At 40.6% G+C, this 19,846-nt stretch overlaps 1 protein-coding gene across 1 annotated transcript; it reads left to right on the top strand.

Annotated features, from left to right (window-relative positions):
- The first annotated feature begins 11,252 nt into the window (after window positions 1-11,252).
- Window positions 11,253-19,005, top strand: LOC123327417. The gene is made up of 2 exons (XM_044923826.1): window positions 11,253-11,270; window positions 18,022-19,005. Exon 2 carries the CDS (start codon window positions 18,306-18,308, stop codon window positions 18,951-18,953), a length of 648 nt encoding a protein of 215 aa, XP_044779761.1. The 5' UTR covers window positions 11,253-11,270; window positions 18,022-18,305; the 3' UTR covers window positions 18,954-19,005.
- The last annotated feature ends 841 nt before the right edge of the window (window positions 19,006-19,846 follow it).

Genomic DNA, 19,846 nt, shown 5'->3' with positions numbered 1-19,846 from the left:
TTGGGATTTAAGAAACAAACTCAACGAGGTATGACATTCCATATTTGGGTAATTATTTCGAATGTTTTGATCAAAAAACAAATATTTTTTCACAAAAAATCTGGGAAAATATTTTTGGCAAAAAAATGAAATTTCAAATTGGCTTTTTGGCTATAACTTGACTAAAAATGGTCAGAGAGCAAAAAGAGTACCATTTTGTACTCCTTACAACCAATACTAACAACCCCTTTCACTTTAAACTGATTTTGTAAAATTAATTTTGGCCAAATTTTCGAATTTTTTGTAATCATCAAAATTTGCAAAAAATTGAAACCTCCTAGAATTCCAAAACTTGAATGCAATTCGATTGGGATTTAAGAAACAAACTCAACGAGGTATGACATTCCATATTTGGGTAATTATTTCGAATGTTTTGATCAAAAAACAAATATTTTTTTACAAAAAATCTGGGAAAATATTTTGGCAAAAAAATGAAATTTCAAATTGGCTTTTTTGGCTATAACTTGACTAAAAATGGTCAGAGAGCAAAAAGGAGTACCATTTTGTACTCCTTACAACCAATACTAACAATACTTTAAATTTTGAAAAAATGCAATTTCGAAAACCATAAAAAAAAAAAAATCTAGAATTCAAAACTGAATGCAATTCGATTGGGATTTAAGAAACAAACTCAACGAGGTATGACATTCCATATTTGGTAATTATTTCGAATGTTTTGATCAAAAACCAAATATTTTTTCACAAAAAATCTGGGAAATATTTTTGGCAAAAAAATGAAATTTCAAATTGGCTTTTTTGGCTATAACTTGACTAAAAATGGTCAGAGAGCAAAAAGGAGTACCATTTTGTACTCCTTACAACCAATACTAACAACCCCTTTCACTTTTAAACTGATTTTGTAAATTAATTTTGGCAAATTTTCGAATTTTTGTAAGGGGTACCATCATCAAAATTTGCAAAAAATTGAAACCTCCTAGAATTCCAAAACTTGAATGCAATTCGATTGGGATTTAAGAAACAAACTCAACGAGGTATGACATTCCATATTTGGGTAATTATTTCGAATGTTTTGATCAAAAAACCAAATATTTTTTTCACAAAAAATCTGGGAAAATATTTTTGGCAAAAAATGAAATTTCAAATTGGCTTTTTGGCTATAACTTGACTAAAAATGGTCAGAGAGCAAAAAGGAGTACCATTTTGTACTCCTTACAACCAATACTAACAACCCCTTTCACTTTTAAACTGATTTTGTAAAATTAATTTTTGGCCAAATTTTCGAATTTTTGTAAGGGGTGCCATCATCAAAATTTGCAAAAAATTGAAACCTCCTAGAATTCCAAAACTTGAATGCAATTCGATTGGGATTTAAGAAACAAACTCAACGAGGTATGACATTCCATATTTGGGTAATTATTTCGAATGTTTTGATCAAAAACCAAATATTTTTTTCACAAAAAATCTGGGAAAATATTTTTGGCAAAAAAATGAAATTTCAAATTGGCTTTTTTGGCTATAACTTGACTAAAAATGGTCAGAGAGCAAAAAGGAGTACCATTTTGTACTCCTTACAACCAATACTAACAACCCCTTTCACTTTTAAACTGATTTTGTAAAATTAATTTTGGCCAAATTTTCGAATTTTTTGTAAGGGTACATCAAAATTTGCAAAAAATTGAAACCTCCTAGAATTCCAAAACTTGAATGCAATTCGATTGGGATTTAAGAAACAAACTCAACGAGGTATGACATTCCATATTTGGGTAATTATTTCGAATGTTTTGATCAAAAAACCAAATATTTTTTTCACAAAAAATCTGGGAAAATATTTTTGGCAAAAAAATGAAATTTCAAATTGGCTTTTTGGCTATAACTTGACTAAAAATGGTCAGAGAGCAAAAAGGAGTACCATTTTGTACTCCTTACAACCAATACTAACAACCCCTTTCACTTTTAAACTGATTTTGTAAAATTAATTTTTGGCCAAATTTTCGAATTTGTTGTAAGGGGTACCATCATCAAAATTTGCAAAAAATTGAAACCTCCTAGAATTCCAAAACTTGAATGCAATTCGATTGGGATTTAAGAAACAAACTCAACGAGGTATGACATTCCATATTTGGGTAATTATTTCGAATGTTTTGATCAAAAAACCAAATATTTTTTTCACAAAAAATCTGGGAAAATATTTTTGGCAAAAAAATGAAATTTCAAATTACCTTTTTTGGCTATAACTTGACTAAAAATGGTCAGAGAGCAAAAAGGAGTACCATTTTGTACTCCTTACAACCAATACTAACAACCCCTTTCACTTTTAAACTGATTTTGTAAAATTAATTTTTGGCAAATTTTCGAATTTTTGTGGGGTACCATCATAAAATTTGCAAAAAATTAAACCTCCTAGAATTCCAAAACTTGAATGCAATTCGATTGGGATTTAAGAAACAAACTCAACGAGGTATGACATTCCATATTTGGGTAATTATTTCGAATGTTTTGATCAAAAAACCAAATATTTTTTTCACAAAAAATCTGGGAAAATATTTTGGCAAAAAAATGAAATTTCAAATTGGCTTTTTGGCTATAACTTGACTAAAAATGGTCAGAGAGCAAAAAGGAGTACCATTTTGTACTCCTTACAACCAATACTAACAACCCCTTTCACTTTTAAACTGATTTTGTAAAATTAATTTTTGGCCAAATTTTCGAATTTTTGTAAGGGGTACCATCATCAAAATTTGCAAAAAATTGAAACCTCCTAGAATTCCAAAACTTGAATGCAATTCGATTGGATTTAAGAAACAAACTCAACGAGGTATGACATTCCATATTTGGGTAATTATTTCGAATGTTTTGATCAAAAAACCAAATATTTTTTTCACAAAAAATCTGGGAAAATATTTTGGCAAAAAAATGAAATTTCAAATTGGCTTTTTTGGCTATAACTTGACTAAAAATGGTCAGAGAGCAAAAAGGAGTACCATTTTGTACTCCTTACAACCAATACTAACAACCCCTTTCACTTTTAAACTGATTTTGTAAAATTAATTTTGGCCAAATTTTCGAATTTTTTGTGGGTAACATCAAAATTTGCAAAAAATTGAAACCTCCTAGAATTCCAAAACTTGAATGCAATTCGATTGGATTTAAGAAACAAACTCAACGAGGTATGACATTCCATATTTGGGTAATTATTTCGAATGTTTTGATCAAAAAACCAAATATTTTTTTCACAAAAAATCTGGGAAAATATTTTTGGCAAAAAATGAAATTTCAAATTGGCTTTTTTGGCTATAACTTGACTAAAAATGGTCAGAGAGCAAAAAGGAGTACCATTTTGTACTCCTTACAACCAATACTAACAACCCCTTTCACTTTTAAACTGATTTTGTAAAATTAATTTTTGGCCAAATTTTCGAATTTTTGTAAGGGGTACCATCATCAAAATTTCCAAAAAAATTGAAACCTCCTAGAATTCCAAAACTTGAATGCAATTCGATTGGAATTTAAGAAACAAACTCAACGAGGTATGACATTCCATATTTGAATAATTATTTCGAATGTTTGATCAAAAAACAAATATTTTTTCACAAAAATCTGGGAAAATATTTTTGGAAAAAAATGAAATTTCAAATTGGCTTTTTTGGCTATAACTTGACTAAAAATGGTCAGAGAGCAAAAAGGAGTACCATTTTGTACTCCTTACAACCAATACTAACAACCCCTTTCACTTTTAAACTGATTTTGTAAAATTAATTTTTGGCCAAATTTTCGAATTTTTTGTAAGGGGTACCATAATCAAAATTTCCAAAAAATTGAAACCTCCTAGAATTCCAAAACTTGAATGCAATTCGATTGGATTTAAGAAACAAACTCAACGAGGTATGACATTCCATATTTGAATAATTATTTCGAATGTTTTGATCAAAAAACCAAATATTTTTTTCACAAAAAAATCTGGGAAAATATTTTTGGAAAAAAAATGAAATTTCAAATTGGCTTTTTTGGCTATAACTTGACTAAAAATGGTCAGAGAGCAAAAAGGAGTACCATTTTATACTCCTTACAACCAATACTAACAACCCCTTTCACTTTTAAACTGATTTTGTAAAATTATTTTTGGCCAAATTTTCGAATTTTTCGTAAGGGGTACCATCATCAAAATTTGCAAAAAATTGAAACCTCCTAGAATTCCAAAACTTGAATGCAATTCGATTGGGATTTAAGAAACAAACTCAACGAGGTATGACATTCCATATTTGAATAATTATTTCGAATGTTTTGATCAAAAAACCAAATATTTTTTTCACAAAAAATCTGGGAAAATATTTTGGCAAAAAAATGAAATTTCAAATTGGCTTTTTTGGCTATAACTTGACTAAAAATGGTCTGTTCACGCCGGAAGGGCGCAAACAGTTGAGCGGCAGTGTAAGCGGCCAATGCTTGCACTCAAAGCTCCTCCACGGCTCGCAAGCACCGCTTCTCGCGCTCTCCTTCTCTCCTCTCGCTCCCTCCTTTCCGCAAGGTATTCACCTCTCCGCGGTCCCGCGGTATATCCACTGTTAGTGTTAAGGTAGTCTTAATTTACAAGTGCGTGAATAAAGAACGAAAAGTTGAAGTCAACCCCGCGCGTTTTAATTTCTGGAGGAATCCGCAGCAGCCGCAGCAACAACAACAACAAACATTTCCGCCCACTCCACTTCATGGTCCTTCGAGCCGGATAAATCCTGATCCTGCCAGCGCTCCTTGCGGAAAAAAAATCAAGATAAGTACGGCTTTAAATCCTATTCCGTCCGTGGTCGCCATTTTCGTTTTTCCAACGGCGTTCATTCTTTCCGTCCATCCGTACAAGTGAAAAGTGAAAATATACAAGTACATGCGCCCAGCCACCGTGATTACTTCTTTTTTCTAAGTGCATGGACAAGCACTTTGCCAATACCGGCCCCCTAATTCGTCTCACGGTGATCCGCTGGTATCCAAGCGCATATACATATATATATATATATATATACACTGTCCAAAATTCACTATTATCGTCCGCTGCTAAACTGCTGTTTTTTTTTTGCTTCATTAAAATACACAAACCACAAATTCAACTAAAATAAATTCAAATTTACATACACATAAATATACGCATACATATCCATATACATTACACATGTTAGCGACATACATTGCGCAGATTATCTGCATTCCCTTTAACCAAAGTGTACCAAAGTTTACATTGCCTGTTTCCCAAGTGCCGACTCGAAAAGGCGTATAACCAAAGTTTACCTAAGTTTTGATTGTTTCCCGTCGGCAAATCCATACCACAAATAAAATTTATTCCAAGTGCCGACGCGGAAAAGGCGTTTTATTTTCCATCAATGTTTTAATAATATTATATTAATAAATAAATATATTATATAATATAATAAATAATATTAAGAACAAATTTTATGTCTAAACTCCAAATAATACATACATATTCACATACACACAGTCGCGACTTACATAGACTTGCCAAGTGCAAGTTCTTTCGTCTCCTCTTTGTTCTTTATTGCCCTGACAAAAACCGGCGCATAGCGACGAGAGAATACCCTACAATCGAAATATAAAATACAAAATTTAAAAAAAAAAAAAAACTGACCCGATTATTTAATAATTATTTAAGCCAAATAATAATTTTTTTACAAGCTATTTCTGGCTCCTATTTCTGGTTCCTAAATTAAAATAATAAAATTGTCGCGATTTTTTCGTTGTGGTCCTAAATCCGGTAGCTATTTTTATAAATTCAAGTTTATAGCTATTTTCTATATATTAGCTATTCTTTTTCGGGATTTCCAGTCGGTAGCGATTTTTATAAATCCTTGGCTATTATCCAGACTCCAGCTGGTAGCTATTTTTTTTTTAGCTATTTTTCCAGAAATTGCAATTCATAGTTTTTTTATAAATTTGAGCTACTCTTTTTCTAGACTCCAATATAGCTATATCTTCTTGTGGACTTCACTCTAGCTGTTGCTTTTTTGTGAATCCTCCCAGCTATTTTTTCACACTGAATTTTAGCTATATGCAATCCGGTAGCTATTTTTTATAAATTCAAGTTTATAGCTATTTCTATATATTAGCTATTCTTTTTCGGGATTTCCAGTCGGTAGCGATTTTTATAAATCCTTGGCTATTATCCAGACTCCAGCTGGTAGCTATTTTTTTTTAGCTATTTTTCCATAAATTGCAATTCATAGTTTTTTTTATAAATTTGAGCTACTTTTTTTTCTAGACTCCAATATAGCTATATCTTCTTGTGGACTTCACTCTAGCTGTTGCTTTTTTGTGAATCCTCCCAGCTATTTTTCACACTGAATTTTAGCTATATGCAATCCGGTAGCTATTTTTTATAAATTCAAGTTTATAGCTATTTTCTATATATTAGCTATTCTTTTTCGGGATTTCCAGTCGGTAGCGATTTTTATAAATCCTTGGCTATTATCCAGACTCCAGCTGGTAGCTATTTTTTTTGCTATTTTTTTTCCAGAAATTGCAATTCATAGTTTTTTTTATAAATTTGAGCTACTGTTTTTTCTAGACTCCAATATAGCTATATCTTCTTGTGGACTTCACTCTAGCTGTTGCTTTTTTGTGAATCCTCCTAGCTATTGTTTCACACTGAATTTTAGCTATATGAAATCCGGTAGCTATTTTTTATAAATTCAAGTTTATAGCTATTTTCTATATATTAGCTATTCTTTTTCGGGATTTCCAGTCGGTAGCGATTTTTATAAATCCTTGGCTATTATCCAGACTCCAGCTGGTAGCTATTTTTTTTTTAGCTATTTTTCCAGAAATTGCAATTCATAGTTTTTTTATAAATTTGAGCTACTCTTTTTTCTAGACTCCAATATAGCTATATCTTCTTGTGGACTTCACTCTAGCTGTTGCTTTTTTGTGAATCCTCCTAGCTATTTTTTCACACTGAATTTTAACTATATGAAATCCGGTAGCTATTTTTTATAAATTCAAGTTTATAGCTATTTTCTATATATTAGCTATTCTTTTTCGGGATTTCCAGTCGGTAGCGATTTTTATAAATCCTTGGCTATTATCCAGACTCCAGCTGGTAGCTATTTTTTAAGCTATTTTTTCAGAAATTGCAATAAACTGAATTTTAGCTATATTGTGCTTCAATTTAAGCTTTTTTCCAGTTGATTTAAGATCTATTGGGGCCTTATTTCACAAAAATTGGGATTTTTTTTTCCTTCGTGCTCCAATCTCCAGATCCCAATTGCAACTTTCTCCCGAATTCCGACGGGATCCTTTGTCCATCCAGATTTGGATGCCCTCTGGGTCTGGTTCCTTTTCAATTCCACATTTTTTTTGCGGCGTGCAGGCCTTCTTGACTTCCTTCTCTTAGGGCATAGCTGAGCATGCCCCTAGAGGGAGACAAGAAAAAGACACCCGCACCTGGAAAAGAACAAAAGTTCAACCCGCAATCTCCGATATCCACTCGCGGTAGGCCAGCACACAAGTCCGTTAGTCCCAGGGTCAAAACCGCGACTCCCACTCCGAAACCAAAGGTTTTGCCATCGACCAGTTCGAAGACAACTCCTAGGTTGGTCATTTCCCGACCAGTGACGCGAGCGTCTAGTGAGTCTTCTCTATCGAGAAAATCCGAGAGTCCCTCCGCTGTCGGGACTGATTTCCTCCGCGTCACACGCTCTACCACAAAGAGAATGGCATCCTCTGAGCAGCCGACGCCCGCAAACGCAGCGTTGCATAAATTCATCGCCGTCAGCGATCGCGTAAGCCTTTTCGAAGCGAATATCAACACTCCAGATCAAGCCTCTCCGTCCCTACACACGTTACAAGTCCGTCTGCAACAGGTGCGAGCCTTATGGGACAAAGTGGAAAGAGAGTACGAAACATGCTCTGACCTAATGGCCCAAGAAGGATCCCTCGACACAGTGCGTATTCTCCAGGCCAAATATGACTACTGCTACTCAGTATACGAGTCATGTGCAGCACAAATTGGCGAAACAATCGACAGAGCAACGCCTCAAGTCGCGCAAGCACCCTCTCAGCCGCTAATTTCGTCCGGCTGCCGCTTACCTCCATGCGACACGGAAGTCTTCCATGGCGACTACCTCCGATGGCCCACTTTCCGGGACCTATTCACGGCAATTTACGTAAACAACCCCAGGCTGACTCCGGTCGAGAAGCTATTCCATCTCCTCACGAAAACAAGTGGCGAAGCAAAAGCCATCGTGGCGAAATCTCCTCTCACGAATGATGGTTTTGCTTCGGCGTGGGAGGCGCTGCGAGATCGGTTCCAAAACAAGCGACTTTTAGTCAACAGCCAGCTCAAGCTCCTTTTTAACTTGAGTTCAATTTCGCAAGAATCTGGTCATGCTTTAAAAGAGCTACAATCCACGATTCAGGGGTGTTTAACAGCACTAGCGCATTCCCAGGTATCCACAGAAAACTGGGATTGTCTCTTGGTTTTCCGAGATCCCAGCTTGGGAAGAAATGAATGCCTTCCTGAGCGAAAGGTATCGGACATTGGAAGCCATCGAAGATATGAAACCGACTCAGGCAGTTCCAAAAAGGCTTCAATCCTTCGAGACAAAGGTCAGCACCAAACAGAAAGGGTGTGACTTATGTTCTAAGGAGAACCATCCGGTACGATTGTGCCCGCGTTTTCTTCAAATGTCTGTTGACTCGCGCTCCGGATATATAAAAAAGAAGCAGCTATGTCTGAATTGTTTTGCCAGAGGTCACCAGCTACGTGACTGCACAAGCACACACAGCTGCTTTACATGTAAGGGCAGGCACCATACGCTGCTGCATCGCAGCCCCCCAAATTCCGAAAATGCGAGTTCCTCAACCTCGCCCCCTACACAGCAACTTCCGAGACCCTCTAGCAGAAATGCATCGGCAAGCACCTCAGCGGTGCAAACTTTCTTCGCGTCCGGCACTTCAGCCGTCCTACTGAGCACAGCGATGATTGACGTGTGCCATTTGGGGACGAACTACCGAGCCCGAGCCTTAATCGACTCGGGATCCGAGGCGACGTTCATTTCAGAACGCCTGTTCAACCTCATCAAGTTGCCATTCCGCAACACCCAGACCCAAGTCTCCGGGTTAAACCATTCGGTCTCCGCGAAATCCTCGAAGCTGTGTCACTTCGGGATTCGCGCTCCTACTAAGCCAGGTCTACAGTTAGACACTGAAGCGTACGTCCTTCCGGAGCTCTCAGGCAAACTGCCCTCCTATCCGATCCCTCGGAATTCTTTGAAGGAACTGCCCGCACTCCGCTGGGCAGATCCTACCTTTTTTGAGAGCTCTCAAATTGATGTACTGATCGGGGCTGACATTCTACCATCCATAATGATGGATGGCACCCGACAAAATATTTGCGGCTCGCTCCTGGGCCAAGAAACTATTTTCGGGTGGGTGCTAACGGGGCCGATTTCCAAGGGTAAGCCGAAACGGGTCGCATCCTTCACGACCCAGGTGCACCAAACAGGCGACCCTGATTCGCTCGACACGCTTCTCAGCAAGTTCTGGGAGGTGGAGGATCTACCAGTAAAGATGGTAAAAGAGTCGGACTCCTATTGTGAAAGGAACTTCCTCCAAACAACAACAAAAGACGCAAGCGGGAGGTACGTGGTGACGCTCCCGTTCCGGGATCCCGAGAATACCGGATCCGATTTAGGATATTCAAGGTCCATTGCGTTAGCTCAGTTTCTTAGAAACGAAAATAGTTTAAAAAGAGACTATTGGCTTTTTTGGCTATAACTTGACTAAAAATGGTCAGAGAGCAAAAAGGAATACCATTTTGTACTCCTTACAACCAATACTAACAACCCCTTTCACTTTTAAACTGATTTTGTAAAATTAATTTTTGGCCAAATTTTTGAATTTTTTGTTTTTTGTTTTTGTTTTGTAATCATCAAAATTTGCAAAAAATTGAAACCTCCTAGAATTCCAAAACTTGAATGCAATTCGATTGGGATTTAAGAAACAAACTCAACGAGGTATGACATTCCATATTTGGGTAATTATTTCGAATGTTTTGATCAAAAAACCAAATATTTTTTTCACAAAAAATCTGGGAAAATATTTTTGGCAAAAAAATGAAATTTCAAATTGGCTTTTTTGGCTATAACTTGACTAAAAATGGTCAGAGAGCAAAAAGGAGTACCATTTTGTACTCCTTACAACCAATACTAACAACCCCTTTCACTTTTAAACTGATTTTGTAAAATTAATTTTTGGCCAAATTTTCGAATTTTTTGTAAGGGGTACCATAATCAAAATTTCCAAAAAATTGAAACCTCCTAGAATTCCAAAACTTGAATGCAATTCGATTGGGATTTAAGAAACAAACTCAACGAGGTATGACATTCCATATTTGAATAATTATTTCGAATGTTTTGATCAAAAAACCAAATATTTTTTTCACAAAAAATCTGGGAAAATATTTTTGGCAAAAAAATGAAATTTCAAATTGGCTTTTTTGGCTATAACTTGACTAAAAATGGTCAGAGAGCAAAAAGGAGTACCATTTTGTACTCCTTACAACCAATACTAACAACCCCTTTCACTTTTAAACTGATTTTGAAAAATTAATTTTTGGCCAAATTTTCGAATTTTTTGTAAGGGGTACCATCATCAAAATTTCCAAAAAATTGAAACCTCCTAGAATTCCAAAACTTGAATGCAATTCGATTGGGATTTAAGAAACAAACTCAACGAGGTATGACATTCCATATTTGAATAATTATTTCGAATGTTTTGATCAAAAAACCAAATATTTTTTTCACAAAAAATCTGGGAAAATATTTTTGGCAAAAAAATGAAATTTCAAATTGGCTTTTTTGGCTATGCTATAACTTGACTAAAAATGGTCTGTTCACGCCGGAAGGGCGCAAACAGTTGAGCGGTAGTGTAAGCGGCCAATGCTTGCACTCAAAGCTCCTCCACGGCTCGCAAGCACCGCTTCTCGCGCTCTCCTTCTCTCCTCTCGCTCCCCTCCCTTTCCGCAAGGTATTCACCTCTCCGCGGTCCCGCGGTATTTCCACTGTTAGTGTTAAGGTAGTCTTAATTTACAAGTGCGTGAATAAAGAACGAAAAGTTGAAGTCAACCCCGCGCGTTTTTAATTTCTGGAGGAATCCGCAGCAGCCGCAGCAACAACAACAACAAACATTTCCGCCCACTCCACTTCATGGTCCTTCGAGCCGGATAAATCCTGATCCTGCCAGCGCTCCTTGCGGAAAAAAAATCAAGATAAGTACGGCTTTAAATCCTATTCCGTCCGTGGTCGCCATTTTCGTTTTTCCAACGGCGTTCATTCTTTCCGTCCATCCGTACAAGTGAAAAGTGAAAATATACAAGTACATGCGCCCAGCCACCGATTACTTCTTTTTTCTAAGTGCATGGACAAGCACTTTGCCAATACCGGCCCCCTAATTCGTCTCACGGTGATCCGCTGGTATCCAAGCGCATATACATATATATATATATATATATACACTGTCCAAAATTCACTATTATCGTCCGCTGCTAAACTGCTGTTTTTTTTTTGCCTCATTAAAATACACAAACCACAAATTCAACTAAAATAAATTCAAATTTTACATACACATAAATATACGCATACATATCCATATACATTACACATATTAGCGACATATGTACATTGCGCAGATTATCTGCATTCCCTTTAACCAAAGTGTACCAAAGTTTACATTGCCTGTTTCCCAAGTGCCGACTCGGAAAAGGCGTATAACCAAAGTTTACCTAAGTTTTGATTGTTTCCCGTCGGCAAATCCATACCACAAATAAAATTTATTCCAAGTGCCGACGCGGAAAAGGCGTTTTATTTTCCATCAATGTTTTAATAATATTATATTAATAAATAAATATATTATATAATATAATAAATAATATTAAGAACAAATTTTATGTCTAAACTCCAAATAATACATACATATTCACATACACACAGTCGCGACTTACATAGACTTGCCAAGTGCAAGTTCTTTCGTCTCCTCTTTGTTCTTTATTGCCCTGACAAAAACCGGCGCATAGCGACGAGAGAATACCCTACAATCGAAATATAAAATACAAAATTTAAAAAAAAAAAAAAACTGACCCGATTATTTAATAATTATTTAAGCCAAATAATAATTTTTTTTTACAAGCTATTTCTGGCTCCTATTTCTGGTTCCTAAATTAAAATAATAAAATTGTCGCGATTTTTTCGTTGTGGTCCTAAATCCGGTAGCTATTTTTATAAATTCAAGTTTATAGCTATTTTCTATATATTAGCTATTCTTTTTCGGGATTTCCAGTCGGTAGCGATTTTTATAAATCCTTGGCTATTATCCAGACTCCAGCTGGTAGCTATTTTTTTTTTAGCTATTTTTCCATAAATTGCAATTCATAGTTTTTTTTATAAATTTGAGCTACTTTTTTTTCTAGACTCCAATATAGCTATATCTTCTTGTGGACTTCACTCTAGCTGTTGCTTTTTTGTGAATCCTCCCAGCTATTTTTTCACACTGAATTTTAGCTATATGAAATCCGGTAGCTATTTTTTATAAATTCAAGTTTATAGCTATTTTCTATATATTAGCTATTCTTTTTCGGGATTTCCAATCGGTAGCGATTTTTATAAATCCTTGGCTATTATCCAGACTCCAGCTGGTAGCTATTTTTTTTGCTATTTTTTTCCAGAAATTGCAATTCATAGTTTTTTTATAAATTTGAGCTACTGTTTTTTTCTAGACTCCAATATAGCTATATCTTCTTGTGGACTTCACTCTAGCTGTTGCTTTTTTGTGAATCCTCCTAGCTATTGTTTCACACTGAATTTTAGCTATATGAAATCCGGTAGCTATTTTTTATAAATTCAAGTTTATAGCTATTTTCTATATATTAGCTATTCTTTTTCGGGATTTCCAGTCGGTAGCGATTTTTATAAATCCTTGGCTATTATCCAGACTCCAGCTTGTAGCTATTTTTTTTTTAGCTATTTTTCCAGAAATTGCAATTCATAGTTTTTTTATAAATTTGAGCTACTGTTTTTTCTAGACTCCAATATAGCTATATCTTCTTGTGGACTTCACTCTAGCTGTTGCTTTTTTGTGAATCCTCCTAGCTATTTTTTCACACTGAATTTTAGCTATATGAAATCCGGTAGCTATTTTTTATAAATTCAAGTTTATAGCTATTTTCTATATATTAGCTTTTCTTTTTCGGGATTTCCAGTCGGTAGCGATTTTTATAAATCCTTGGCTATTATCCAGACTCCAGCTGGTAGCTATTTTTTAAGCTATTTTTTCAGAAATTGCAATAAACTGAATTTTAGCTATATTGTGCTTCAATTTAAGCTTTTTTCCAGTTGATTTAAGATCTATTGGGGCCTTATTTCACAAAAATTGGGATTTTTTTTTCCTTCGTGCTCCAATCTCCAGATCCCAATTGCAACTTTCTCCCGAATTCCGACGGGATCCTTTGTCCATCCAGATTTGGATGCCCTCTGGGTCTGGTTCCTTTTCAATTCCACATTTTTTTTGCGGCGTGCAGGCCTTCTTGACTTCCTTCTCTTAGGGCATAGCTGAGCATGCCCCTAGAGGGAGACAAGAAAAAGACACCCGCACCTGGAAAAGAACAAAAGTTCAACCCGCAATCTCCGATATCCACTCGCGGTAGGCCAGCACACAAGTCCGTTAGTCCCAGGGTCAAAACCGCGACTCCCACTCCGAAACCAAAGGTTTTGCCATCGACCAGTTCGAAGACAACTCCTAGGTTGGTCATTTCCCGACCAGTGACGCGAGCGTCTAGTGAGTCTTCTCTATCGAGAAAATCCGAGAGTCCCTCCGCTGTCGGGACTGATTTCCTCCGCGTCACACGCTCTACCACAAAGAGAATGGCATCCTCTGAGCAGCCGACGCCCGCAAACGCAGCGTTGCATAAATTCATCACCGTCAGCGATCGCGTAAGCCTTTTCGAAGCGAATATCAACACTCCAGATCAAGCCTCTCCGTCCCTACACACGTTACAAGTCCGTCTGCAACAGGTGCGAGCCTTATGGGACAAAGTGGAAAGAGAGTACGAAACATGCTCTGACCTAATGGCCCAAGAAGGATCCCTCGACACAGTGCGTATTCTCCAGGCCAAATATGACTACTGCTACTCAGTATACGAGTCATGTGCAGCACAAATTGGCGAAACAATCGACAGAGCAACGCCTCAAGTCGCGCAAGCACCCTCTCAGTCGCTAATTTCGTCCGGCTGCCGCTTACCTCCATGCGACATGGAAGTCTTCCATGGCGACTACCTCCGATGGCCCACTTTCCGGGACCTATTCACGGCAATTTACGTAAACAACCCCAGGCTGACTCCGGTCGAGAAGCTATTCCATCTCCTCACGAAAACAAGTGGCGAAGCAAAAGCCATCGTGGCGAAATCTCCTCTCACGAATGATGGTTTTGCTTCGGCGTGGGAGGCGCTGCGAGATCGGTTCCAAAACAAGCGACTTTTAGTCAACAGCCAGCTCAAGCTCCTTTTTAACTTGAGTTCAATTTCGCAAGAATCTGGTCATGCTTTAAAAGAGCTACAATCCACGATTCAGGGGTGTTTAACAGCACTAGCGCATTCCCAGGTATCCACAGAAAACTGGGATTGTCTCTTGGTTTTCCGAGATCCCAGCTTGGGAAGAAATGAATGCCTTCCTGAGCGAAAGGTATCGGACATTGGAAGCCATCGAAGATATGAAACCGACTCAGGCAGTTCCAAAAAGGCTTCAATCCTTCGAGACAAAGGTCAGCACCAAACAGAAAGGGTGTGACTTATGTTCTAAGGAGAACCATCCGGTACGATTGTGCCCGCGTTTTCTTCAAATGTCTGTTGACTCGCGCTCCGGATATATAAAAAAGAAGCAGCTATGTCTGAATTGTTTTGCCAGAGGTCACCAGCTACGTGACTGCACAAGCACACACAGCTGCTTTACATGTAAGGGCAGGCACCATACGCTGCTGCATCGCAGCCCCCCAAATTCCGAAAATGCGAGTTCCTCAACCTCGCCCCCTACACAGCAACTTCCGAGACCCTCTAGCAGAAATGCATCGGCAAGCACCTCAGCGGTGCAAACTTTCTTCGCGTCCGGCACTTCAGCCGTCCTACTGAGCACAGCGATGATTGACGTGTGCCATTTGGGGACGAACTACCGAGCCCGAGCCTTAATCGACTCGGGATCCGAGGCGACGTTCATTTCAGAACGCCTGTTCAACCTCATCAAGTTGCCATTCCGCAACACCCAGACCCAAGTCTCCGGGTTAAACCATTCGGTCTCCGCGAAATCCTCGAAGCTGTGTCACTTCGGGATTCGCGCTCCTACTAAGCCAGGTCTACAGTTAGACACTGAAGCGTACGTCCTTCCGGAGCTCTCAGGCAAACTGCCCTCCTATCCGATCCCTCGGAATTCTTTGAAGGAACTGCCCGCACTCCGCTGGGCAGATCCTACCTTTTTTGAGAGCTCTCAAATTGATGTACTGATCGGGGCTGACATTCTACCATCCATAATGATGGATGGCACCCGACAAAATATTTGCGGCTCGCTCCTGGGCCAAGAAACTATTTTCGGGTGGGTGCTAACGGGGCCGATTTCCAAGGGTAAGCCGAAACGGGTCGCATCCTTCACGACCCAGGTGCACCAAACAGGCGACCCTGATTCGCTCGACACGCTTCTCAGCAAGTTCTGGGAGGTGGAGGATCTACCAGTAAAGATGGTAAAAGAGTCGGACTCCTATTGTGAAAGGAACTTCCTCCAAACAACAACAAAAGACGCAAGCGGGAGGTACGTGGTGACGCTCCCGTTCCGGGATCCCGAGAATACCGGATCCGATTTAGGATATTCAAGGTCCATTGCGTTAGCTCAGTTTCTTAGAAACGAAAATAGTTTAAAAAGAGACTTTCCCTTAAAAGAGCAATATGACAGCGTGATCCAGGAGTACCTGGATCTGGGTCATATGAAAGAAGTTCCGCCGACTCACGATTCTCCCTCGTATCATCTTCCTCATCACGCGGTGGTTAAGCCCGAAAGCACCACTACAAAGCTTCGCGTTGTATTCAACGCTTCAAGTCCGTCGGCAAATGGGACCAGCTTAAATGATATCCTTCATGCTGGTCCAGTCCTACAATCCGATCTAACGATCCAGGTCCTGAAATGGCGTTATTTTCAATACGTCTTCAGTGCAGACATTACGAAAATGTATCGTCAGATCTGGGTCGATCCAAAACATACCCCGTTTCAAAGAATTCTGTTCCGAAACAAGGAAGGAGATATCCGAGACTTTGAACTAAAAACAGTTACCTTCGGGGTCAACTGCGCCCCCTTCCTCGCCATTCGAGTCTTGCAACAGCTGGCAGAGGATATCCAAGTGCCATTTCCAAATGCCAGCCGCATCATCCAGCAGCACATGTACGTCGACGACGTTCTGGCAGGGGCGAATTCCGTAAACGAAGCCCAAAGTTCAATTCGAGAGTTGCAAGCAGCCCTAAGTGCCTCCGGGTTTCCGCTAAGAAAGTGGACCTCGAACAACAAAAGCGTCCTTAAAGACGTCCCGGTCGAACACCTCCTTCATAGCGAGTTCCTCGACATCGATGCTGAAAGCACGGCCAAGACGCTCGGTATTCGGTGGAGGGCAAAGTCCGACGAGTTCTATTTCGTTCCCCCCGACATAGTTGTGGAACCCTCCTATACAAAGCGAGAAGTGTTGTCCCAAATCGCTAGGTTGTTCGATCCTGCCGGGTGGCTCGCGCCTTTCATAATCCGTTCAAAAATGTTCATGCAGGAGATTTGGTTGCAAAACTTAGGCTGGGACGATAAGCTTCCCACTGAAATGAGTCAGCGGTGGCAATCGTTTTTAGATGAGTATTCCGACCTCAACCAGATCCGGGTTCCGAGATGGATCTGGTACCAGCCTGATGTAATCATAGAGCACCACGGTTTCTGTGACGCGTCTCAGAGAGCCTATGGAGCGGCTATATACATCCGCGTCGAGATGGGGCAAAAGATCCTGACTCGCCTGCTTACAGCCAAAACACGAGTGGGATATGTTTGTGTGTTTGTGTGCTTTTCCACGAAGGCTATCCATTTGGAACCCACTTCCGATCTAACAACCGAGAAATTTCTAGCGGCCTTTGCTCGTTTCGTAGCGAGGCGCGGTTGTCCTCAGCGGGTCCATTCGGATAATGGTAAAACCTTTGTGGGGGCGGCAACTTTGATTTCCAGGGACTTTCTCCAAGCTATCAAAGAGTCCGTGACTGATGCATATAGCCATCAGGGACTCGTATGGCGGTTCATCCCACCAGGGGCTCCACATATGGGGGGTTTGTGGGAAGCAGGGGTGAAAAGCTTCAAAACCCTGTTCCTTAAATCGACGTCAGTCCGCAAATATACATTTGAGGAGCTGGCGACGCTTCTCGCTAAGATTGAGGCTTGCCTCAACTCTAGACCCCTCTCCCCTATGTCCGAAGATCCCTCAGATTTGCTGGCCCTCACACCAGGCCATTTCCTTATTGGAGGGCCGTTGCTTTCCACGGCGGAACCCGAGATAAAGGGCGAAGCCAAGTCGATAATAAATCGATGGCAACACCTCAAGGCACAACATCAGCAGTTTAGTGCACGGTGGAAAGAGGAGTATCTTAAAGAACTCCATAAACGAAACAAATGGCAATTTCCGACCAGGAACCTCCAAGCCGACGATATGGTAGTTGTCAAGGAGGACAATCTACCATCGAACGAATGGCGGCTCGGCAGAATTGTTTCTGCCTTTCCAGGAGCCGACGATCGCATTCGAGTCGTTGAGATCCGTACGTCTCGCGGCACCATAAAACGCCCTGTCCAGAAAGTTATTCTGCTACCGATGGAGGACAAAGAGTCCTCCGTTCCTAGGGATTAGGGCACTTCCCCCATTCCGGGGCCCAAATAGTAGTCGGCTCACACTAAGCTTTTTCATTTCTTTTATTGGCAGACTTACTCACTTCCTCCAATAATGGCTCCGCGTCCTCGTGCCACCCAGTCGTTGGAGAGCAGACGTACTCGAGGTATTAAGTCCTACCGCTGCCGAGTCTGCTCTGGAATCCATCCTCTTCGAAAGTGCAAGAGGTTCACAAACTGAGCGCTGAAAAGCGCCTTCGCGCAGTACTTATTAATAAGTACTGCTCGAACTGCCTCGCCCATCAGCACTCAGGAGGAGACTGCCGCAGCCAAGAGGGATGCAAGAAGTGTGGAGGAGACCACCACACCCTACTCCACATGCACGAGGTCCTGCCCGCTCCGAACCCGGCAGCGCTACCAGCTCCGACGCGCAGAGAACGCCATCCCGCTGCACCTCGTCCGGTCCGGATTTCACGCACTCCGCCACCAGCCCCAGTCGCCAACAATCGCCCGCGTCCGAAGGTCTCCGTCGCGTCTCCGGCGGTGGCAACAGGGCAGCAGAAGGCTGTCCCCATACTGCCTACAGCCATCGTCGTGCTGGACACGGGCTCGAAGACCTTCGAGACCGGGGCCATGATCGACCCATGCATGCCGGTGAGCAGCATCGACCGGTCGTTGGCGGCTGCGTTCCGGCTGCCCATCACTCGGCTGGGAGGCGACGAGGTCTGCTCGGTGGCACTCCGGTCCCGAATAAGCACCTTCCGACTCAACGTCGTCCTGAAGATCGAACCCAGCCTAAGGATCCGGACACCCATCCGAGCTCTGAGCGACGCCGCCAGGGCCAAGTTTGACGGTGTTCGTCTCGCGGACGAGCGCTTCCACCGGCCGGCCTCCATCTCCCTCGTGTTGGGATCAGATGTATACGCCAATTTGATCCAACCGGGGTTCCTAAAAATTGATGATGGGTTGCCCGTCGCGCAGAACACGGTGTTCGGATGGACCGTTTCTGGAACGTGCACGAAATGAAGAGGCCGATCCTGCTGTCTAGCCGGCCAGGGATACCTTTGCCTACGCAAGGGGGGGGGGGGGGGGGGGGGGGGGGGGGGGGGGGGGGGGGGGGGGGGGGGGGGCGGGGGGGGGGGGGGGGAGAATGTTCACGCCGGAAGGGCGCAAACAGTTGAGCGGCAGTGTAAGCGGCCAATGCTTGCACTCAAAGCTCCTCCACGGCTCGCAAGCACCGCTGCTCGCGCTCTCCTTCTCTCCTCTCGCTCTCCTCCCTTTCCGCAAGGTATTCACCTCTCCGCGGTCCCGCGGTATTTCCACTGTTAGTGTTAAGGTAGTCTTAATTTACAAGTGCGTGAATAAAGAACGAAAAGTTGAAGTCAACCCCGCGCGTTTTTAATTTCTGGAGGAATCCGCAGCAGCCGCAGCAACAACAACAACAAACATTTCCGCCCACTCCACTTCATGGTCAAAGAGCCAAAAGGAGTACCATTTTGTACTCCTTACAACCAATACTAACAACCCCTTTCACTTTTAAACTGATTTTGTAAAATTAATTTTTGGCCAAATTTTCGAATTTTTTGTAAGGGGTACCATAATCAAAATTTACAAAAAATTGAAACCTCCTAGAATTCCAAAACTTGAATGCCAATTCGATTGGGATTTAAGAAACAAACTCAACGAGGTATGACATTCCATATTTGAATAATTATTTCGAATGTTTTGATCAAAAAACCAAATATTTTGTTCACAAAAAATCTGGGAAAAATATTTTTGGCAAAAAAATGAAATTTCAAATTGGCATTTTTGGCTATAACTTGACTAAAAATGGTCAGAGAGCAAAAAGGAGTACCATTTTGTACTCCTTACAACCAATACTAACAACCCCTTTCACTTTTAAACTGATTTTGTAAAAT

This window comes from Drosophila simulans, unplaced genomic scaffold (assembly GCF_016746395.2).
Source record: "Drosophila simulans strain w501 unplaced genomic scaffold, Prin_Dsim_3.1 Segkk47_quiver_pilon, whole genome shotgun sequence".
Taxonomy (NCBI): Eukaryota; Metazoa; Arthropoda; class Insecta; order Diptera; family Drosophilidae; genus Drosophila; species Drosophila simulans.
Note: the sequence above shows the minus strand (reverse complement) of the source record. Positions and strands in the feature narration are given on the sequence as shown.